This window comes from Myotis daubentonii, chromosome 10 (genome assembly GCF_963259705.1).
Source record: "Myotis daubentonii chromosome 10, mMyoDau2.1, whole genome shotgun sequence".
Lineage (NCBI taxonomy): Eukaryota > Metazoa > Chordata > Mammalia > Chiroptera > Vespertilionidae > Myotis > Myotis daubentonii.
Window position 1 is genome coordinate 66,249,755 of NC_081849.1, and position 24,429 is coordinate 66,274,183.

General features: G+C 46.1%; 1 protein-coding gene across 2 annotated transcripts in view; it reads left to right on the forward strand.

The window, feature by feature from the left end:
- Positions 1 to 24,429, forward strand: part of CHN2 (chimerin 2) — a 231,686-nt gene that overhangs the window by 58,073 nt on the left and 149,184 nt on the right. Inside the window, exon 1 of one of the 2 annotated variants that reach the window (XM_059712660.1) lies at positions 19,956 to 19,989. The exons of the other annotated variant lie outside the window; for it this stretch is intronic. Coding sequence (XP_059568643.1) covers positions 19,971 to 19,989 — 19 coding nt within the window. The 5' untranslated portion in view covers positions 19,956 to 19,970. Of the gene's footprint in view, positions 1 to 19,955; positions 19,990 to 24,429 lie in introns of those variants that run through there. 2 annotated transcript variants of the gene reach the window in all.

Sequence of the window (24,429 nt, forward strand, 5' to 3'; positions counted from 1 at the left end):
CTTCTTCCCCTTTGATGGGTCCCTACCTGGCTTGAGCTCTGCCCAGCCCCAGTTCCGGCAGCACTGGGAACTCTTGTACTGTTTTGGCATTTCTCACCAAGAACCTTCAGACCTCCTGCATTTCCCCTTGGCTGGCATGTCATTAGGATACTTTTGCTGTATCTCTGTGCCAACAACCCAGGACCTTCTGCACCTTAGACACTAAATGCACATTTCTCAATGGGTTATTAAAGGAGACAAAAGCAAACTACTTTTCTCCAGGGAGAAACTTTAGGGCTGAGGGTCAGAGCACTCAGCATTAGGGACCCTTTTGCATTTTCTCTAGTTCCCCATAACTTGGATGTCGGTGTGTCCCTGTCCTGGGAATCTGGGATTCGGTGCCTGAATGAACAGTTTGAGTTGAGTCAAGCCGCAGAATCCTCCCCAGCCCGCAGACGGGGAGACGCGAGCGTTCTGTGCGTGTGTGCCAGGCTCCCCCAGACCGCGTGTTGGCTCATCTGTGACTTGGATGACTCTCCTTGAAGCAGGACAGCCAAACCGGCTTCCTGCTGATAACAGTAATCAGATTTTATAGCAAAGTCCCAGTTAAGCAGGGCATGTAGGGACGCAGCTCGAGTTATTGATTCGCATTGTGGAAGGTTCTTTTCCATCGAGAAAGCTGCATGTTTTATGATGAAACCGTTCTCTTCCCTGTTCCCTGCATATTTCTCTTATGCATGTTATGGGACAGAAGTCCTTCTAGGTATTTTCTTTATTTTCTTTAAGTTAAAACCCTAGAATGAAAGATTGGCAAACAAAATACACATATGTAGTGCATGCAATTGACTCAAGAGTGTCATCCATTTTGATAACATAGAAGGAAATGAAATTATTTGATGATGCCATCAGACATTCAATAGTTTTTCATGTTATTTGTGTTTCGTGCCATTTAAAAAAATAGCGTCTCGCTGTGTACCAGCATTGGCTAAAGAGTATTTTTTAAAATAAAAATGGCTGACTACTTCCTGCATTTTTATTTTCTCTTAATCTTTGCATTTGGAAGATAATACTCTCTGGGTGTCTTTGAAGATAATAATAGAGGTGAGGCTGCATGGATGCTGCTACACCAGTCCCCAGGGAAGGCTTTTCCAGATGTGCAATGCCATGGGGAGTCATCTGGCTGGGATAATTGACAGCTGCCAGCCTGTAATCCTCTGTGCTAAACTGGGGCTGGGCCGCAGATGGCAATACAACAGCTGGGCTGCTGGGAGCCAAGTCCCTGCACTTGGCTCTCCTCCCACAGCCATCTGCAGGGACCCGCCCCCTACACGGGATGCCCTGCTCAGGGAAAGGCCTGGAGCTTGAACTTCTTGAGCGAGGAAGGAAACACCTTGATTCACTCAGCAGGCCACAGTTAGATAATCGGGGGTTTGCTTTTTATGGTATGGACTTTGGCATTTTAATCTTAAATTCTGATCGGTTCTTGAGCTGACACAGGACCATAAATTAAAGGACTGAGTATATCAGCCAAATGGAGAAAACAGTCCTCTTTCAGGACCTTGAACTAGTCCTGTTCCACTTAATGCCTATTAAACTCCACCTTCTGGCCCTCCATCATGCCCTGGTTTATCAAATGGGATAGCACCACCTGTCCTACCCACTTCAGAGGATTGTTCTGGGGATCAGAGAAGTTCCTCTAAGAGCTTGGTCCACTGTAAAACCGTTTACATAGAATGCACAGGTGGACTAAGAAGCAGTCTCTGGTGTGCATGGTGTGTTGTTCTAATTCTCTTCCTCTTCTGAGTTATGGTCTCAGTCACAAATACTTCTGGAGAAGCATAATCGCTGTCATTGCCGAGTGCTTTTCATGTGCCAGGCATCGAGCAAAGTGCTGCACAGGCGTTGTTTTATTTAATCCTCGCGATAACCTTGTTGTGTGGTCCTCTTGCTGCTTCAGTTCACATGGCACTGGGTTCCGAATCCATCTCGGTTTTCTAGAAAAGCCCATGCACTTCCCCTTAAGCTGCTTTGTCTTTTAATTTTTTTCTCCAATTGCAGTACATTTTGGGTGTGTTTTGCTTCCTTGTCTTCTAATTCACTTATTCGGTCCTCCGCTTCTCCTAGTCTACTGTTGATACTTTCAATGGAGTTTTTCATTGCAGCTATATCACTCTTCATTTCTTCTTGGGTCTTACTTAGGTTGTTGATTTTTTCATCTGTTTCTTCTAGCTTCTTCCATATGTTATCGATTTTTTCATCTGTTTCTTCTAGCTTCTTCCATATGTTATCGATTTTTTCATCTGTTTCTTCTTGCTTCTTGCAGAGGTTGTCGATTTTTTCCTCCATCCGGTTTATGCACTCTAGGATCCTTATTCTGAATTCTTTATCTGTCATGTTGCATGCCTCTGTATTACTTAGCTGCTTTTCTGGAGAGTCCTCCTTCTCTTTCCTTTGGGGGTTTCTTTGTCTACCCATGTTTGATCTCACTGACATATCTAGACGTTGAGTTGTTCAGTGGTTGCTCCCTTGGTGGCAGTGACTCCTTGGTCTGTGGTTGCTCTTCGGGCGGTTGTGGTAGCAGCTGCTCTTCAGTTGGCAGCAGCTCCTCTGGTGGGTGCTGTTCACAGCTGTGGTGGCTCTTCCGGCTGGTGGGGCGAGGTTTCACGTACAGCTGCTGTTCCTCAGCAGAGGATGAGGTGCTCAGGAGGCTGCTGTTGCTTGGATCTGCTTACCAGGGGAGTTCTGCTCTTCCCGGCTGTAAACCCTCTCACCAGCTGAGCAATTTCGCCAATTCGGTGTGAGTGTTACTAGCTTCAGCTGCTCGTTCCATTTGCTCCGGGACACGACCTGGGACACGTCTGCCTATATCGCCGCCATCTTGGTTCTCCCCCTTAAGCTGCTTTGTAAATAAAGGGGCTAATATTCTTCATTTTCAAATTGGACACTTTTTAAAAAATATATATATTTTATTGATTTTTTACAGAGAGGAAGGGAGAGAGATAGAGAGTTAGAAACATCGATGAGAGAGAAACATCGATCAGCTGCCTCCTGCACATCTCCCACTGGGGATGTGCCCGCAACCCTGGTACATGCCCTTGACCGGAATCGAACCCGGGACCTTTCAGTCCACAGGCCGACGCTCTATCCACTGAGCCAGACCGGTTTCGGCTCAAATTGGACACTTTTAAAATGATTCAAAGGTGTGTAAGACCGTAAGGCCAGAAAGCATGCCTGTGATTACGGTTACTGAAGAGAGAGAGAGAGAGGGAGGTGGAAGTGGGAGGAGTTCGAACACGCTGGAAAGAAAAGGAGAGAGGAGGGGAGGGAGGGAAAAAGAGAGAATATATGACTCAGAGAAAAAGATACAATTTTTATGTGTGTGGTAGGAATCATGATTTTCTAACATTTTATGTGCAGATAATCCTTAAAAGCATATAATTAATTAGTTAATGGGCTTTTAATGTTCACAGTGCAGGAGATGTGAAAGCACATGATCTTGATAATCTTCATAAAAGATGCTTAAAGTGCTACAATTCCCAGAATTTCAAAACTTTGCTAAACAGAAACTATTAGACTTGAGGTGGGGTGAAGGAGGTGGGTGGCAGTGAAGCGAAGCGGGAGGAGGTGGAGAAACAGCTTCGGAGAGTGCTTCATGAACAACTGTCCTTTCAGTCCTCCTCCTCCTCTTTGCACTAAAGCCAGTGCAATTTATTTTTTTAAAAAATATATTTTATTTTATTTTATTTTTTAAATATATTTTATTGATTTTTTTTTTTTTAACAGAGAAGAAGGGAGAGAGATAGAGAGTTAGAAACATCGATGAGAGAGAAACATCGATCTGCTGCCTCCTGCACATCTCCTACTGGGGATATGCCTGCAACCCAGGTACATGCCCTTGACTGGAATCGAACCTGGGACCTTTCAGTCCGCAGGCCGACGCTCTATCCACTGAGCCAAACCGGTTTCGGCTTAAATATATTTTATTGATTTTTTACAGAGAGGAAGGGAGAGGGAATAGAGAGCCAGAAACATTGATGAGAGAGAAACAGCTGCCTCCTGCACACCCTTCACTGGGGATATGCCCGCAACCAAGGTACATGCCCTTGACCAGAATCGAACCCAGGACCCTTGAGTCCGCAGGCTGACGCTCTATCCACTGAACCAAACCGATTCGGGCAAAAATCCAGTGCAATTTAACCTTGGCCTCAACAGGCCCCTGCCTGACTCGGCAGCAAGTAGACAAGTTTAAAGCACTGGTTGTTGTCTGCATGGAGTGAAAGGGTTGCTCTTGGCCAGGTTGAATAAACAGGTAATGAGTAGGCAGCCCATTTTAACATAGACCTTGATGACTCTAGAGCAGCGGTTCTCAACCTGTGGGTCGCGACCCCTTTGGCGGTCGAAAGACCCTTTCACAGGGGTCGCCTAAGACCATCCTGCATATCAGATATTTACATTACGATTCATAACAGTAGCAACATTACAGTGATGAAGTAGCAACGAAAATAATTTTATGGTTGGGTCACAACATGAGGAGCTGTATTTAAAGGGCCAGAAGGCTGAGAACCACTGCTCGAGAGCTTCCTTTAAAGATGAAGCATCTTGCAATTTAAAAAATGCCCCAAGTCCCTTTCCGCTTCGCAGAGGCCCCCTGGGCTGGGGGTGCCTTCGGCTGGAGGCCTCTGAAGAGCCTCGAAGGTGAATCCTGCCTGGGCACCTGAGCATAACCAGGTCGGACAGGTGGGGTTTTAGTTTGGTAGGAAATCAGGTTCTCTCTGCCGTGGCCAACCTTGGAATTCGAGGTTAAGAAATTGCATTTATAAAGAGAAACAGAGAGTGGCTGCTCTTACAGCATTGATTCTTGTATTTCAGACGATGATGCTCCGGCCTTGTGAATTATTTAGGGTTTTTGTTTCTCCGCTTTCTTTAGCGGCTTTGCTCTTCCACGTTGCACACTTTCATTTCCCCCTGGAAAACGGGTGAAATGAGAGACACGAGTTAAAACTCATCTGATCGTTTTGCTGCTAATGAGCAGCTTCTGGAGGGCGGGGTGGGGGGCATGTCTTATTCATCCTCGAGCTTCTCCCCTGAGCACCTTACACCCTGTCCAGGAGGAGCGCCACGACTGCCCGTGGGCGGGTTAGATGGGAGAGAACGTGATCCACAGGAGTGGAGACGGCTCTGGCTCTGTTTGTGAGGGGGGTCCTGGGTCCATGCTGAGGAAGCGGCTCTGCCTGCGGCGCGGGTGTCACTCACTGTGTTTGACACCCTTATGGAGGGAGCACTTGCTCCGTATGGTGATGCCGCTGAATGATGGACTGGCACCTCCTGCCCTCACCACACGCACGGGCTCCCTCCCAGTCTCTGTAGCCCAGGCTCAGCGTTGTCTCTAGATCCAGCTCCTTCCTATTGCCAATGCATAGACATGCATCTCTCTCCCTGCCCTCCCTCCTGCGGTCTCCTGGGCCCGTGCCATGGGCAGAACAAAGACATTTCAATAGTAAGGATGTGGGGCAAGGCAGGTCATGAGGCTACAAAGGAGAGAAACTGTACCCAAGTCCCAGAAAGCGGTGAGCCTGGCGGGTGGATGGCCAGCTGCTGAGCCGCAGAGGGAAGGGAGCTTCCCTCGAGGGAAGGGTGAAGTTATCAGGGTCTCCCAGGTCAGGGGCCCTCATGCTTTTGGGACTCAGGACCTCGTTATTCTCTTAAAAATTGCTGAGGGCCCCAAATACTTCCATTTGGGCGATAGCAACCAATATTTACCATAGTAGAAATTAAACCTGAGAAAATTTAAAAATAATTTATCAGTTTACTTCAAACAACATACCAATTCTGTGTTAACATAAGTTATTTTTATTTTTAAGAAAACACCTCTGTTTTCCAGAAATAATGAATGAGAATAGTATCACTATTGTACTTTGCTGAAAATTCCTTTAATGTCTGGCTTAGTGGAGACGGTGCATCCTCATATCTTACTTATGCATCCAATCTGTTGCCTTATCCCATGTCATGTATCTTCTGGAAAACTCTACTGTGCACCTGAGAGAGCACGAGAGTGAACAAGTCAACTAATGTCTCAGTGTTTTTATGAAAATAGTTTTGACCTCTCAGACCCCAGGGACTCCCAGGGTTCCCAGACCATCCTTGGAAAGCCGCTTTCCTAGGGGTGAACTTGCCTTTCTCTGTGTTCGGCATGTGGCTATCTTGTGTGGTAACATCTCTGCATTAGCAAAAAGTGGGGGTGCCGAGCCAAGCGGATAACCCTTTCTAAGGCCTGGCCATTTGAAAGGTGCCCGTGGACATTCCACAAAGCATCGCAGAGACCAGCTAGGATAAGACTGACGCTGAGTGACCTGTTGGGCAGTCTGGCCAAGTTCTTGCTCATTGACTGGCAAACGAGATAATCCAGAGCCTGAGACAGTCACCTTTCCATGCTTTGCAAAATGGGAGCCTCAAATTGCAGGAGCTCCGTTTTCCAATCCACAATTACCGAAAGCTTTAGAATAGAGGAGCAGCCGCCCCATAGCCTCTTTGAGCTTCGTGTTCCCAGGGCCCCAGGGCAGCTTAAGTCCGCTTGCCAAGTGACCAACAACTAGGCAGTTTACTGACACGGCGGGGATCTCCTGGGCAGTACAGATACGTCTCACTTAACCGTAGTTCCACTTTCCCTGCACCAATCAAGACAGTGACCACAGGGACACTAGCAAGATGAACATGAATGGAAAGCCATGATTTATAAGGGATTGTGATCTAGCTTCGCTCCGCCGGACTCGGCCCACTAGGGAAGGTAGTGGCTCAGCCAGTCTGCAGCCAACGTGAAGATCCAAGGTTGTTCAAAGACGAAACAAAACATGTGTCTGTTGTTCTAAAGCAGGAGCATCATTTCTCCCGGGGCTTGGGAACGCTCCAGCCCCGTCCCCGTCCCCGTCCCCTGGGAAAATACCTGCATCGATGCGCTGGCCTCCCCAGGCGGGCAGAGGTATGGTCTCTGCCGATTCGGTAACCATCACAGAGGTTTATAGTGACCGTTTTATAGCGAGTTGGAGATGACCCAGTGTGGAGGGGAGGGTGTGTGTGTGCAGTGCGTGTATGTGGGAGGGAAGTGCAGAGTAGGGACAGTGTCACCATCGCAAAGGCCCAGCTGTGGACCTCAGGTCCCACCCTATGGAATTGGAGTTCTCATTATCTCTCTGATCCCTGTCACCTTGGATGGTTACTTAACCTGTGTCTTGGCTTCCCCATCTGGAAAGATGAGCATAACAATAACATCTATCTCGTAGGTTGTTTGGGAAATTGAAAGGTGTGCATAGAAGCTTCCTAAAACAGTGTATAATACATAGGAAGCACAAAATAAGTGTTAGTTATCATTATTATTATTATTACTATATTCTTACTTGACATATCTGAAACTATTATTATTTGACATCTCTGAAATTCAGTTTCTTCATCTCAAAAGTGTATTTTCCAGGTTGGTGTGGGGATTAAGTTAGAGAATGTATAGTCAAGTCTGGGAGAAAATGTCAAAGGCCATGAAAAATTATGCACTGTACTTTGGGGGCAAATCAACAGAACAAGTCAATTTTTATTCTGTGATGTTTTTCCGTGTGTAAAACCCCAGTCTTTGAGCAGTACCATGTGCTTTTCTGCACCCTTTTGAAAGGAGGGTGGTTAGTTTTGATTAAGTGAATATGTATAATAACAACCAGAGGAGGAAGGGCAATGTAATCACAACTAGTAATAATAATTACCTAGGGAGTGTTTCTCTTGAGTCATCACTGAGCTAAGTACTTTGCATTGAATGCATTGTCTGTCTCGCCACAGTCCCTTGAAGGAGGTGCTGTTATTATTTGCAGTTTTGCAGATGAGCAAAGTGAGGTGGAGAGTTCACCGAGGGGCAGGCAGGCTGGCTCCCCAGGCAGCACTCTGGGCCAGTGTAATTGCAGGGCTGGAGGTCCATGAGGTGGGCGGAGACACATCCTAGTTTGAGTTCAACAGGCCACAATGCTGTGCTCTGCAGGTGAAATAATTCTATATCTTGTGCTCTTTAGATAAGATATGATGTTTGAACATCAGTGTGTGGGGAAAGGAGGTGGCTGTCTCTTTGGTGAGAGAATGTTGACCCAACACAATGCAGGGGTTGAGCCAAGAGTGGATTTTTGTGATGGGAGGAGGGGGGGATCAGATGCAAGACTCAGAGCTCCCCAAGGAGCAGCCCAGTGGGACAGTGTGAGGAGGGGCCTGGGGTAGAAATCCACAGGGACTTTCTGAAGTGACCCTGAGACTCTGGGGGGGAAAAGCACACTCTGGGGTCCAGGCCAAGGGGAAAGCCCGAGGCATGAGTTAAACCTTTGAGGGCAGTTTTTCTCAGTGGCTGGGGCAGCCCCATGGGGCATGGATATTGTTTCCGTGTCTCAGTCCAACACTATGTGATGGAACAAGATTATGCCACAGCAGAGCTTACTGGCTCTTTCTGGGGATGCTGCGTAACCAACGTACAGAGCAGGCACTTCAGCGTCAGCGAGACCTGACGTTCGGATCTCGGTTCTGCCACTTGAAAGCTGTGTGGCTATGGGAGAACTTAATTCTGCCAACATTCATAGGATGGTTGTAAAGATTAAATGAGAAATTGCACATAAAGAAACCATTTGGCACTTTGAAAGCCCCAATAAATGGGAGCCATTAGTACCGGTATTGCTGTTATAATGAGAACATCCCACTGGCTGGTCACTGGATTATCTAGTTGTGTTGAGGGTTGACTCTCATCTATGTTATATCATCATATGTGGTCCCAGTTTTAGGTACAGGGTCCCATGGGTAAGGACCTGGTATGGTGCTAAGCCTCGCTCGCTTCCTTACATGTGTAAGATTAAGATGCTATTAGCCAGGCTTTCTGGAACTGGTCACTAAACTTGATCCTGTTCTAGCCCAAACCGTAAACCAATATGCAAACAGAGTCATGACCCTGGGTCAGTCAACTGATGAAGGTCATTTCCTAAGACCCTGCCAAAGTTCTTAAGAACTCTGATGATGCATTTGCTGGAGCACTCATCTTTAGACCGATGGGAGAAGTTACTAACGCTGAACAAGACCCAGGCTTGTTGGTGAAATCCAAGGACCTCCCTCCCTGACCAATCAGGGTCATTAGCTGAGCCAGGAGTACAGTGGTTCTGCAGGATGCATCCCTTTACTTGGTCATTGAATGATCAAGGTACAGATATTGTTGGAGCATCTCAAGAAGCCAGCTTGTCTACCCAAAGGAGAAGTTTTCTGTGCATAGCAGACCAGAGCCCTCCTGTGTCACCCGGGTACAAACCCAGACTGGCACAGAGGCAGAGCCCAGGTGGGCAGGAAGCAGGCACCCATAACTGTGCCGCAGCCCAGTGTGCAATCCAAGCAGCAGGCCTTGGGGTTTGGTGGGCAGGTCTCTAGCAAGCAGGAGCTACTAGAGTCCTGCAAGGACTCTGGCATCCAGGATGTGAGCAAGGGCCAAAAATGGGGAGCCCCAGAGTAGGAGAGATATGGGCAGAGGTCGCCATGGGGCATCTCTCCTGGACCACACACCTGCCCACACAGGCTGGAAGTTTGGTCACTGCACATGCACAGTGGCTTTTCCCAGCAGCATCTTTGAGTCATTGCTCAGCTTCTGACATGAACTTCTGTCTTGTTTGAAGCCAGGATGGAGTCAGCAGCCTCTGAGCTTAACTTCCACCCACCCCCTATTTTAGCTACAGTTTAGGGAGTGCAGTCAGTGCCAGGCACCATGCTGAGGACTCTACATGCATTTTTCCCTTTCCTCCCATCAGTCCTGTGAGGTAGATGGTGTTGTTATGCCCATTTTATAGATGGAGAAACTGAGGTGTAGAGAGCACTTGGGCTGTTTAGGTCAGATAGCTTATAAGTGGCAGAGTCAGGATGCAAATTAGGCCTTCCTGTCCCCAAAGCTCAAGCTCTGAACCACCCTTCTCTGTGACTCATTCAGCTGAGATGGAAACCTATTCTCTAACCTGCTCAGCTGCTTCTCAGCGGCTGGATCAGGATGGCAACCTTGGCTGCACACTGAAATCACCTGGGGAGAGTACTCACGCCCGGATCTTGCCAGAGCATCTAATTTCAGTTGGTCTGAGGTACAGCCTGGGCATTTTCTGAACTAAAGGTTGGCAAACTTTTCCTGTCAAGGTCCACGTAATATTACATCCTTAAGCTTTGCAGGCCATATGGTCTTTGTCACAACCACTCGGCTCTACTTCCATAGAGCAAAAGCAGCCTTAGACCATCCCTGAACCAGTGAGCATGGCTGTGTTTCAGGAAAACTTTATTTATGAAAACAGGTGGCTGGCCGAGTGGGCCCACAAGCCCTAGTTTGCCAAGGACTGATCAGGTCAGGCAGCTCATTCACAGATGCCGCCCATTGCCAGTGAGAATTCAGCAAGCTTCTGCGGACCTGGTCTCTGCGATGTCGTGGGAGAGAACCCTGGCTCCCTCAGACCCTCCAATTCCCTGCCTTCCTGCGGGCTCAGTGGTGTTGGCCCAGTCACCATGACTGAGCTTCTACAATGGGCTCTTTTTTGTTGAGAACCCCACTTCGCCCCTGGGTCTGAAATCCTGCCATGAACCATCTCCTGTTTGGCAGGGATCCTTTCTGGCTTGCTTGTCCTTATCCGTGAGGAGTTAAAAATGCCCCCCACGCCGCCCCCGGTCTTGACTGGCAGCCAGGTCCTTTGTAATTAGGAAGAATAGGTGGACCTGCAAGGCTGCCACCTGTCTGCTAGGAGGATGGCCCTGTGTGAGCATGCCTCCCCTTGCAGGCAGCCCCCCAGGCTTCTTCCTTCCAGAGCCTTCCCCTTCTTGCCCACTTCCTTTCCTTGTGCTTATGGCTTGAGTAATGGCATCACTTGGCCTGAAGAATTCAGTATATCAATTACTTTTCTTTTATAAGATATCAATGTAGTATTTCTGAAATTGTGGCTGGTGGTTACAGATGTTCCTCTCTTTATGGTGGGGTTACGTCCCGATAACACCCATTTTAAGTTGAAAATATCAAAATCAGCTACTTTCATAATTAACGTTTATCCCAATTTATTATCATGTTTTAGCACTCCAAATTAAGAGACTGAAAACGTGTAAAAAAATCAAGAAAAGAAAATGCATTGAACACACATAACCTGCTGAACATGATAGCTTAGCCTCGCCTCCTTTGAATGTGCTCAGAACACTTACTGAAGGTGTATCACTTTTGCATCAACATAAACTCAAAAAATGGTAAGTCGAATCATCATATGCTGCAGACATTCCATATTTGCAAAGTCAAAAGGGAACTGGAAAATAAAGCTGCTGAAATGCTCCTGGTGATGGGAATGATGCCCCAATTCTCTAAAAGTATAAACACTAAAGTATGCGTTTTGTTTCTTATCTTCCCTCCTCTATCAACTGTCCTTGGTAATGGGGTGTAGAGATACCACAAAAATGCCAGACTGAAAGGAGACTCTTAGTACAGGTGGCACCTAAGGTATTAACAGTTCGTGTACACAAAGTGTCTTTCTAAGTTAGTTGTTTCCACATCAGAAGGCATCTGTCCAACAAACATTTATTGAGACCCTGATTTGTCTCACTAGTCAGGATAAGGCTCCTGTCCTCACAAACAGGTAACTACAAAACCATATCAGAAAAAAGTGCCGTAAGGGGCACATACACAGCCCTCTGGGCAGAGAGCTTGGAGTAGAAGGTTCAGGGGAAGCTTCTCCCAGGAGGTGAGAACTGAGTTGGTTGAACAAGGTTGCCCACCTGGAAAACAGGAGGAAAGGCATTCCTGGGTAGAGGGACCAGCATGCCAAACACAGGAATGTGGCGAGTTGTGTGACTGGGGTGGTTCATGGGATGGGGACTGAGTCTGGACATGGCAGGGGGATTTGTAAACCAGTCTGGCAGCTCCAACTTTTATGGCTGATATGGGCCAGTAGAAGGCTTTAAAATAGAGGATAACACAACCCAGTTTCTGTTTTAGAAAGAGTGGGATGAGGAGGCAGAGAAGGAAGCAGGGTTGTTGTAAAAATAAAGGGATCCCAACTAAGAATATGGAAGCTAGGATGGGAAGGTGTAGGAAGGTATGATTACACTGAGGAAACAGAATAGACTGAATAATGAAGATGAGTGAGGAGGAGTCCTCGATGATTATCGTATATTATAAAAGGCTAATATGCAAATTGACCAAATGGTGGAACGACCGGTCGCTATGATGTGCACTGACCACCAAGGGGCAGATGCTCCAGGCAGGAGCTGCCTCTTGGTGGTCAGTGCGCTCCCACAGGGGGAGCGCCGCTCAGGCAGAAGCCGGGCTCACAGCTGGCGAGTGCAGTGGCGATGGCGGGAGTATCTCCTGCCTCTGTGGCAGCACTAAGTCATCAATTGGACATCCCCCGAGGGCTCCTGGACTGTGAGAGGGCACAGGCCAGGCTGAGGGACCCCCCGAGTGCACGAATTTTGTGCACCAGCCTCTAGTAAACATATAAAAGAAGGAGTGGTGTTTCGGAGAGAAGTTGATGAAGTGGTTTGGGGTCTGTTGAGTTTGAGGAATCTGAGGAACAAACAGTTGGAGTTACGCACTAGGCTGTGGATATGGGAGGCTGGAATTCAAGAGGAAGATTGGAGGTAAAAATGATACATAGTGGTAATTAAGTCAATGGAGGTGAATGAATTCACCCAAAGACTGTGTGAGGGAGAAGAGAAGAGATGATCTAAAGCAGAAACCCAACGGACCACCAGCATTGAAGGCACTGAGTGGACAAGGAGCCAGCAGAGCAGACAGCCATTCTGGGCAGATCAGTTATGACTAGGACAGCGTTGCCTGGAGTGCAGGGACCTATTACACCTGCAACCAGATGAGCTACAGTGTATTTTGAAACTCCCTGCGAACCTTGCCATTACTCCTACCATTCAGGATATAAGACTCCATTCATTCATTCCTTCATTTATTAATTGAACAAACAGTCTACTGAGTATAAGGCCTTCTACTGGGCATTGGGTGTAGACATGGTTCCAGTGCTCTGTTGCTTGCAGCTTAGAAGAGAAGACAGATGTTTGGCAGTAAACGTGGAAACTGATGTTTTCATGAAAACAGTGACAGTTCCATGAAAAAAGTGACCCCCTTAGAGCCCTGTCCAGCCATGGCCTCTAAGAGATATTTATCAGAGATGAGTTTTGAGGTGGCGGGAGTCGGGGTGCCTCGTGGTCTAATCTCCCCTGATGGCTTTGGGAGCAGTGCTGTTTTCTGGGACACATACGTGCTCTGCCACAATATGTTGAATATTAGAGAGTGACAGCTGGTAGCTCCTGCTGCCTGGGCACTGGGGGTGGTAGTTGGGTGGTGGGATCCTCAGACCCCCTCCACAGCCTCCTCCATAAGCAGGATAAAAAAGGTCCTGTTGGCTCGCACAGCATGATAGAACAGGTCGGAATGGGGGCTATGACCTCACCTGGTTTTCCGCAAGCGCTGGAGATGGAACTGATACTGCATGTCAGCTCATTTGTCTGTACAAGCCGTCTGCATCGGACTGTGTTCATTACATCTGGTTCTTTTGTTTGTTTTGAAAACTCCATTTTACGTCAGAATGAGGTGTTAGGCAGAAGACAGAACAGTGACTAAGTGGATTCATGGATGTCTCTTATTGGGACACCTTCAATTCAGTTAAACAGATTGCTACCGAGACATCTCCTCAAGTCAACGCAAGAATTTTCGACGGAGTACCTACTATGTGCTGGACACAGGGCTGAAATGTATTGCATTTTGAAATCCTGCTGACAGCCACAGCTGTGTTGGCTATTTGCGTTGACTCTGGCAGACTGAAATTGCTTCGCCTTTTTTCCCTTTGCTAGCCTATCATTATAGTTCTCATTGGCAAACTAGATTGCGAACCAGGAGTGATACACATTGCGCAACAGAAGGGTTCCTGAAAATTGTTTTTGCAAACGAATTGTTAGAAGATGAATAATGTTTTAACTGTACTGGGGGATTTTTCTATTAAAAGGAAATTCTGATGCTGAATTGTTTTGAAAGGTGAGACATTATTTTCTGATTTATCTGTCTGGTAAAGGAGAATTGTTAACCTAAAGGGAAAATAAGTCAAAATTTAATAACTTCAGAAATGGAAAAAAATATCAAACCAAAAAAAAAGTACTTGCAAGAGCTTATGAGTAGTGAATGCTAACAAAGAACCAGTGTCGTCAACACCACAGGACAGAATGTCAGCTGACCTGAAGGGGAGACATCGGGCTAATAATAGCCAATCTTGCCAGTGTGAAAAATGAGAATAAATGAGAGAAGCCACAGAGAAAGGAGGAAAAGATGGGGGAAAATCACAGAGAAAAGGAAGGATAATAGCAGGTGGTGGAGGCCCAAGTGGCAGAGGAGATGAAAGCCAAATGGTGACAGTGGCAGCGGATGGGAGAGCTGGCCGCAGGGGCGCAGGCAGAAGCCACCTCTCCAGGAAGCTGTGGATCTGACCCACTTAGCAGCCCCCGCCTGCGAGCACATGGACCGCAGGGCATCTGACCCCCACTGGATTCGGTTGCTCTCAGGATGCTGTGTGCTCCTGCACAGGAATACCTTACATCCTCCTTGGGTGCTAGCCTGGTGTCGGGCTCCTGTCCTCCGTGCTGTGTGTATTAACTCCCTGAACCCCTGACTGTGAATTACATCACTACCCCCACTTATGGATGAGGTGACAGAGGGACAGAGAGGCCAAGCAGGTTGCCCAACATCAGAATCAATGAGTGGAAAAGCTACATGTGATGGGAAGAATTCTAAGAGAGCCCTCAAATTCCTGCCCCTGAGTGTACACACACCCTGGAGAACCATATCCTGTTCAGTGTGGACAGGACTTCTCAGAGGGAAGGTGGAGGTGGGTGGGTAGATGGGGAGATATCAACCAAGGACCGTGTATTCATATATGCATAACCCATGGACACAGACAGTAGGGTGATAAAGGCCTGGGGCGGGGGCCTAGAAGGGTCAATGGGGAAAAAAGAGGGACGTATGTAATACTTTCAACAGTAAAGGTTTAATAAAATAAAAGATGATGAGATTTCAGTTTTCTTGATTAGGTTTACGTTGTATGGCAAGGAAGAAGGGATTGTGAAGATATAGGTACAGTCTCTCATCAGTTGATTTTGAGTTAATTCAAAGGGAGATTTTTGGGGGGTGGGCTGGACCTAATTAGGGGAGCCCTCTGTGGGAGGGTCCAGGCCTTCCCTGGAGAAGGAGAATCAAAGCAAGAGGTTCTTTTTTTTGGCCTTAAAGAACCCAACAGCCCTGTTTGAAAGCCTGTGGAGGGGGTCACGTGGTAAGAATCAGAGAGGTGCCTTAGGAGCTGAGAGGGTCCCTGGCCAACACCTCACAAGGAAATAGAGCTCAGTCATCAGCCTCCAGGAGATGAATTCTGCCAATTTGGAAGGGAAACCAGAGCTCAGAGGGGAACACATCCGCTGGCCCCTCGATTTCAGTCTGTGAGACCCTGAGCAGAGGATACAGTTCACCCTCCCTGGGCTTCTGCCCCATCGTAACTGTGTACCAGTAAGTGCCTATTGGTTGAGCCACTGACCTGTGTTCATTTGCTCTGTGACCATAGAAAACTAACACATCATGATTCGAACCCCATGGTTCTGGTTGCAGAGCTCACGTTTCCCCACCACCCTGTCTGCCTCTTAGAAGTCACACCTCAAAATCATTCATTCCTGGAACTTTCATGTTGAATAGAAACCGTGGAGGTTATTCAGTCCAGTGGCTTAATAAACCTTCCCTCAGAGCAGAAACCCATTGTGCAAACCTCAGGGGAGCTGCTCTGCTTGAAATGGGGTGTGGGAGCGGGAAGCTTGAGTAACAGTGGAACCCCATTCCTTCCGCTGTTTCTGTTCCTTATATTCGCTCCTTGAGGAACCCCTGAGGAAGACAGTTTGAGAACCACTAATCTGATCTTTATATTTCCCTCCACAATACCCTTGTCATCTCCTGACCTCTCTTTGATGCATGGCTGAAACTCCACTTGGGGACCATTCCTTTGGAAAGTCTTCTTTCTGTTACATTAAAATCTGTTCCCCTTTCATTCCCACTCTCGGTCTAGGTCCAGCCACAGGTGATAACGCAGAACACATGGAGCCCGTCCACAGGACAGCTTCTCATAGCATGAAAGGCAGTTCTCATATTTCATATAAGCCTTCTGTTTTCCAGGCAAAACATGTCCATGCCCTCAAATGAGTTTCCAGTCCCTTCCCCGTCATGGTCATTCCTCTCTGGTTGCCTGCATAAGGTCAGGAATTAAGCATGAAGCTCTTGGTGTGGTCTGCCTCGCATAACATGCAGCGGGCCAAACACCAAACACAGTCTAAATGTTCCCTTTCCATCAGGGCAGCATGAGACCACAATTAGCTTTTTGGCAACCACAGTGCCGTGTTGACTCATTCCACAGATACAGTCAACCAACACTCCCTCTTTACACCTATGGCTGCGTAGGTGTGTCTCCACAGTCACAGACTTGTGTGTGTTTCTTCTAACCTGAACACAGGCGTAACATTCCTCACTGTTCGGTCTCATCAGGGATCTGGTGCATATCGTGCCTGGCCCTGATTATGTCATCCAACAGTATTGCTCTTCTCCCCAGCATCACCTCCGCTCTCAATGTGATCAGTATGCCATAAATGCCCTCAGTGGGGTTATTGACAGAATTTTGGACCTGGACAGGGCTGAGGTCAGAGCCCTCTGGCACTATATTGATGGCTGACTTCCAGTGTGTGGGTCCTTTAAACATCACAGATCCAACTAATTGTATCATCTACTGGCCGTCATCCAACTCATAAAGGTACCCTCAGAAACGTAATGTAATATCTCCATGAGTCCAGGTATGGGGTGTTGAGTCTAACTCCCTGACCTCCCAGCTAGGAGGTCATAGTAGCTCTGAAGCCAGATTTGTTTGAGTTTGAGATGCTCTGCCATTTACTAACAAGGTCACTCAGGACAACTGGTCTCTGCACCTCAGTTTCCTTATCTGTAAAGTGAGCATCATCATTGTGAGGATTAGGTGAGGCGTGTGAAATGCTGAGAACAGTTCCCAGCGTTCAGTGTGGACCATGCCAGTCTTAGCCAACACTTGAGTTCTGCATTCACCCATGCCTGAAATAAGACTCACTCGCTTCTTGGTATTTGAATCCTAAGAACAATGTATTTATTCTCTTCTCGTGTTAGTCAATTTGGGTTGTGTTTTTTGTCCCTTAACCCAAAGAATTGTGACTAGTAGATTCAGTGAAATCAAATTCTCATTCAGTTTGAAGTGTTGTCTTCCTTAATGAGACTAAGATAAAAATAATCCCCCCCCCCCAAGTCAGATATTCCTTACCTGACGGTTCCCCAAAGGGGAGTATGATCTTGGAACAGGCTAATTCCTTCTCCTTCCCATCTTCTTGGTTGCATTTGTTTTAAATTTACTTTTCAGAATATCTTTTAAAAATACTGCATGTCATGATCACTAAGAAAACTCTCAACATTGTAATTAGATTTTCATAGCAAGCTTATGCTTTACCTCCTTGACCCCAAATCATGAAATATTCTAAAATATTGATATACAGGAATAGAAAACACTCGGTGGGGACGAGAGTAGCTGGCTGGGGCTTGGGTGGGGTGGGGAGCAAATCAGAAAACCTAGGGCTCTACTTTGGCCTCAGCACCTACCTTGCTGTGTGGTCTTGGGCAAGTCATTCTCTCCGCTTCCTGGTCTGTAAAACAGGCAACAAGATACCTGCGATTTCCTCCTTATGGATTTTGAAATCTATAAAAACTGTCTTATGCACCTTAAATAATGTAATTCCTTTTCTCTGTGGCTGAAATGGTGGAAAGAAAATTAGAAAAATAATAAACCTTAATGAGCTCCATCTTTATTTTGCGATTACCTTAGAATTTAGAGTATATATTTCAAGGTTTCGCCTCTTTTTTTCTTCTGTGTCTGAGGGGTTTTGTTTTTTCTTATTTTCTTCTCTGTAAAAATCCACATGGTCTTCTCCCTGAGTCCTCACTGTCCTTAATAATCAAGAAGGATCTTGGCCATGTGAGCCGAGAAGTGCCACCGAGGTCCCAGGCCTGTCCTCAGCTTTAATTAGCAGGCAGCACGCAGAGAGGAACAATAAGGAGCCAGAATAGAAAACAAATGGTAAACTAGCGAAAATGGAGACAAAGACACAGAGACAAAGCAAATGACTAGAATTAGCTCGGGGAGCTGGGAAGAGGGAAGCCAGAAACTGTGTTATTCTGCCTTTTTCTTGGGATGCAAAGCCAGGCTTGCCGTGGAGTGGGCATGAGGTGGGTGTTCATGGAGTCAGGGAGCGAGGAGGCGAGTGATGAATAGATGAGAGCGAGCATTTGGCTGTGTACGGCCACACTTCATCCTGCCAACCCAACTAGCCCAGGGACAGCCAGGAAGGAAATAACAAAAGGAAACTCAGGATACCCGTGTACCAATGCAAAGCTCATTTTCCACTGCAGACGCGGAAATATCGGGGGCATTGAATGAGACACAGTGCAACGTTGGAGAAAGTGGCTGAGTCGTGGCCTGCTATCCCGAACCAATGCATTTTTGCTTTTGAAACGTGGTGCTTATTTGCAAGGAAGTCTTCATTTCATGCCCCACTATCTGGCTTTTAGGTTGGACTTAATTAAAAAGCTGTAGCATCTCTGAGTCCAATTTCCTCTTTTCACGTAGCATCTGTCCCTGACAGCTTGTGCGAGGCTCGGCCACTTGTTGAGGCTGAGGCTAGAGGAGGAAATGACAGGGGAGAGGGGTGGTGGACAGACGCCTCTTGTTGGAGGCGGCTCTTCTCGGCTTCTGCACGACCCAGTCACGTGCTCAGGAGGCTTCTTGGTGTAAGCAGGGCAACAGATGTCTCCGAGGGGGATGCTGGCGGCCTCTCCGAGGCCAGCAGGAGTGAGGGTAGGCATGAGTGCGCTAATGGGAGAGCAAGGCACACATGCTTTCGCCCTCTGCTCAGAACTGGAACACGGGCCAAAATCGGATCCGAGCAAATTCTACAACTGAGCAGAGGGCGAGGGCATAGAGAAAATGCTAATTTGGAATCAACTTTATCCCGAAGTGAAAACCTGACTATTTCCTAAGACAAATATGCCTGAGTGCTTTCTCTATTCAAATAGATGGCCCAGAAGATGAAAGCCGGTACTAGGGGTTGGCTTCGCCTGGAGACATGGCCCTGTTTTGCTTTGCAAAGCATAGCTGCTTCTGTATGCGTTTACCTGGAGGTTCAGTTTGGAGTGTGACTAAGAGAACTGAGGCTTTCTCCCCTGAGGGCTGGCATTCTCATTTATTGGACAGGTCTATCAGTGAACACAGACAAACCTGCATCTCAGTTTGGAACAAGTAATTGAGTTTGTGGTAAGCAAGGTCTTACAGATGGCGCATGCACTTAATCCACTTTTCGCTTGATGTTTTCAGTGTTGCTTTTAAAGTAGTTTGAAGTTCACGGTAGTGGAAGGTAGTTGTTGTTGTTGTTTAAAGACTTTATTCTTAATTTAAAGGAATCTTTGGAAATTGCTTGGGCCATTAGATTGTCTTGTTCCTGATGTTACCTGGAAATTCCCTAACGACTGTGCTGTTTTATAACACAAGGCTCACTGGGCCAAATCTGTGCTGGGATTTTGTTCACTTTGTTTGTCTCCCCTTTGTGCCTCCCCTCTGTCCCCATAGATGTTCTGGCTGCATTTTATTCCTGGACAATCCCTGTTGCTTTGATGCAAAGACAACTGACATGACGTATCCCACTTGGAGTTTATAGCTGAAGCCTCGTTCCTTGTGGCTCTGTGGGTACTTGAGTCTCTGCTACTCTCCCCACAGCCTTGCACTGATGTCTGAAGAATGCCGCTGGCCTGACTGCAGAACAGATTGTCACAGATCCATGGAGAAGGCCCTCTCTCGGCCGCATTAGGGCTTAAACACTGACACAACCACATGTCTGGAAGGCAGCAGGGTCAGGAGCCGTATGGGTGCGTCTGGCCAGGCAGACTTCTTATGAGACTTGAGCGCCACAAGGAACCATGTTCAGTAACTTTTACTCAAACGTTTCCAATTGCACTGGTAATAAAATGACACCTATGAAAATATTAGAGCAAAGTACAGATTCACAAAAAGGCAATCTCCCTGAAAATCCCACATTAGAAATAATCACACATATCTTTTGATGTTTATATTTCTAATACATGTAAACATATAATGTTTCTTCTTATAAAAATGTGGTCAGATCATTTACATTAATTTACTTTCAAAATCTGTGAGCATATTTTCATCTCTAAGTATTTGACATCATTTTTTTAAAATATATATTTTATTGATTTTTTACAGAGAAGAAGGGAGAGGGATAGAGAGTTAGAAACATCGATGAGAGAGAAACATCGACCAGCTGCCTCCTGCACACTCCCTACTGGGGATGTGCCCGCAACCAAGGTACATGCCCTTGACCGGAATCGACGCTGGGACCTTTCAGTCCACAGGCTGACGCTCTATCCACTGAGCCAAACTGGTCAGGGCCTTGACATCATTTTTTAATGGTTACTCATAATTCAATTGCAGGGATGGAACTTACATTTTTTAAACCATCACCTACTGTTAAATATTTAGGTTGATACCAGTTTTTCTTTCTAATAAACCAGGCTGTGATAAACATTATGCATCTTTGTTTCTTTAGCATTAAATTCTAGAAGTTTCATTGTTTGGGCAAACACTGCCATGGTTCTTAGAGGAATCTGTAATATATATGCGTACACATATATATATTAATATGCCCTTTAGGGTGGCACAGAACTTCTGGGTGACAAAAATTAGCAGCAAATGCTTCTGAAGCCAAACCTAAGCTAAGGAAAGAGGAGATAAGAAGAAAGTGCCCTCCACTCTGCGGGAAGTTTTGTGAATAATATTTCCTGTTATACACTTGAAGGGGAGGAACTGGTCTCCTCGTGTATTTTGGTTGTTCCAAGCCCTAAGTATTGGATTAAATATGTTTAAACATGTTTAACATAGGCCTCATGGGTGGCCAGGAATGGACATTTTTTATAATAACACTATTACCTTGCTACACACATAAGAACATCTGCAACTGTAGCTATGGGTGGCCAAGGAGGGAGAGAGGGCAGCTCTCTTCTCTGTGTTGAATAGAGATGCATGTATTTGATACGCTGAGGAGAGTTCCTGTAAAATGCAGACTAACAGTGTTTTGCTGGAGAGTAGGAAACATTTGGTGACAATGGAGTACTTTGAGCAACCTTTCGATCCATTTATCAAAAGAGCTTATAATGGAATTCTCATTTCAAGGGAGGTCAAACACTAATAAATACGGAGGAAAGAAAGTTAAAAGGACATCAAGTTAATATTTTACTCTCCAGTGTTTGATCTTGGGGAGCTTGAAATATTTTTCCACACACACTGTGTGATTTATTGATTCATTCCTGACAATTGGCTTATTGGAACAGACACAGATGCCTGCCTTTTAACTGTGGCTTCCATTTCTATAATGCTTTACGGTGCCAGTGGCTTTTTATGTATTCCCTGGCATCATTCATTGATATCATCACAGTTCTGGAACAGTCTTTGCTAGTTAAAAACTGGGTTGTCAGTAAGAGTGCTCACATGTTATTGATGTTTGGGTTAAATGCTGTAATAACATCTCCTGGTTTTATGGTATTCACTGGGGGAGAAGGGAATTGCAATAAATGCACCCTGTGCGTTATGGACTCTTCCGTACTTGTATTCAAAATATATTCAGAATCGAATCATTTTCTCACTTCCATGGCTGCCACTCTGGTCCCTGAAAAAGCCCAGAAATAGCTCATCTTCATCCTGGATTATTGCAATAACCTCCTCACTGGCTGCTCTATTTCCACCTTTACCTCCTTGTATTCTGAACCCGAAAGCCAGAGGGAGCCTCTAAAATGTAAATAAATTCATGTCACATCCCCCTCTCCCTCAGAGTTCATGCCCCGGCCCTGCATGACTCACCCTCATCTTTCTCCTATCATCCTTTCTTTTTTTTTAGACCCCCCCCCAGCATCGTCTATAATAATAAAAGCATAATATGCTAATTAGACCAGACATCCTTCCGGATGAAGCCGGGGCTGCGAGGGAAGCCTGGGCCCCGGGTGCTGGAGAGAAGCTGATGCCTGCAGCTGGAGGAAGGAAGGGCTACTCTTGCACAAATTTCATGCATCGGGCCTCTAGTTGAGATATAATAGACAAGTAATATTGTGTAAGTTTAAGATTTACAACATGATGACTGTATACACATAAATAATGTGAAATGATGACAATACTATTAGTTCACACATCCATCACCTTACATAGTTACCTTTGTGTGTGTGTGTGGTGAGAACATTTAAGATTGACTCTCCTCGCAAATTTTAGTAAACAATCCTGTATTGTAACTATGGTCACCCTGCTGTTCATGTTTCTATGAGTTTGATTTTTTTTTTAGATTCCACATATAAATGAGATCCTATAGCATTGTTAGTTCTCTGTCTGACTTATTTCACTTAGCATAATGCCTTCAAGATTCATCCGTGCTATCAAACACAGATTTCCTTCTTGTGGCTGAATAATATTCTATTGTGTGTATACACACCACATTTTCTTTATCCATTCACCCATCGAGGAACACTTCACTGGTTTCCATATCTTAGCTATGGTGAATAATGCTGCAATGTATTTGCGGGGGTGGGGGGGCAGACATGTCTTCAAGACAATGATTTCATTCTTTTCAGATATCTACTAGAATTGGGATTGCTGGATTGTAGGGTAATTCTATTTTTAATTTTGTGAGGACTCTCCATTCTGTTTTCCATAGTAGCTGCTCAAATTTACATTCTCACCAACGGTGCACAAAGGTTCCCTTTTTTCCACATCCTCACTGACACTTGTTCTCTTGTCTTTCTGATGGTAGCCATTCTAACAGGTGTGAGATGCTATCTCACTGTGGCTCTAATTTGCATTTCCCTGATGACTAGTGATGTGGAGCTTTTTCATACACCTGTTGGCCATTTGCATGTCTTCTTTGGGAAACCATGCATGTCTTCTAATCAGGTCCTTTGTTCATTTTAAAATCATATGATCTGCCTTTCTGCTGTTGAGTTGTATAAGTTCCTTATATAAAACAACCCTTCTGGGCAGCATTTCCTCGTCCAGTGACCACCCTGTTGCTCTACTCCCTTTTCAGCAAAATGCTTTGTTGTCCATTCTTTCCCTCCCACCCTTCCCTGAATTCTCTGTGGCCACGCATCTGCCCTCATCCCTCCACCTGGCCCTCTAGTCAGGGTCACCAACAACCTCCACAGCATTAATGTCGAGTCCATTCTCAATCCTCACCTTAACTGACCTCTCAGCTGCATTTGCTGATATCGGTCCTCACTTCCTTCACTGTGAAACACTTTCTTCTCTTTGCTCCCACAATCCATACTCAACTAATGGTCCTCTGCTTCAGGGTCCTGATCTCAGCTACTTCCCTGTCCTTACGCTTCTCTCCTCTCTCCTTCCCTCACTCGGCTCCAGACACATGGGCCTCCTTGTGATTTCTCACCTGGCCAGGTGCATTTCAGGGACTTTGCTGTTTCTTCTGCTGCAGATTCTCCCTAGGTATCTACTTGGATCTCCACCCCTCTCTTCCTTCAGGTGTTGGCCCAGATGTCGCCGGTGCTACCTACGACCTTTCCCTGCCCCTTTTCTCCATGGCATATCTTACTATCTGGCTTACTATTTTTCTTATTTGTTTCATTTCTTGTCAATTCCCATCCACTAGACTACAAGCTCCATGGGAGTTGGGGGGTTATTGGTTGTGTTCTCTATCATATCCCCGATGCCTAGAATAGGGTCAGGGGCTTGGTAGGTGCTCAATAAATATTTGTTGAATGAAGGATGAGTGTTTCTGACCTTGTTAGTAATGTGCTTGGGGAATTCTCCAATGGGAACACTTGAGTCTCATACCTTATAGAGTTTAAATGATTCTAGTTTTTTTATGATTATCCGACTTGGAAAAAGCAAGGTGTTTGGGGAGGTGGAATGCCTTTTTTATTTTGCCAGTCTCTCTAAATACACAGAAACACTTCCCCAGAATGTTAATTCCAAGTATAATCCTTAGAGTCTGTCTTGTAAGCACTTCAAGAAGGTGCCATTTTTGTGCCAAACTGAATGACAAAGGCAGAACCAGAGAGAAGCCTCTGAGAGCTTGGTTTCACGTGGCTCATTCTGACCCTGAGGCATGGTAGATGCAAAACGCCTGCCTGTCTTTGGTGCCTCCTACTCAGGTAGAAACCTCACAGGTTACCAGGCCACATTCCCTATGCACATTAGCACATTAGTGTACTTGCACTCACTTTGTGTTAACCCCCCATCCTTGCCTTTTCCCAAGTATTTTTTTCTTTCTCCCCAG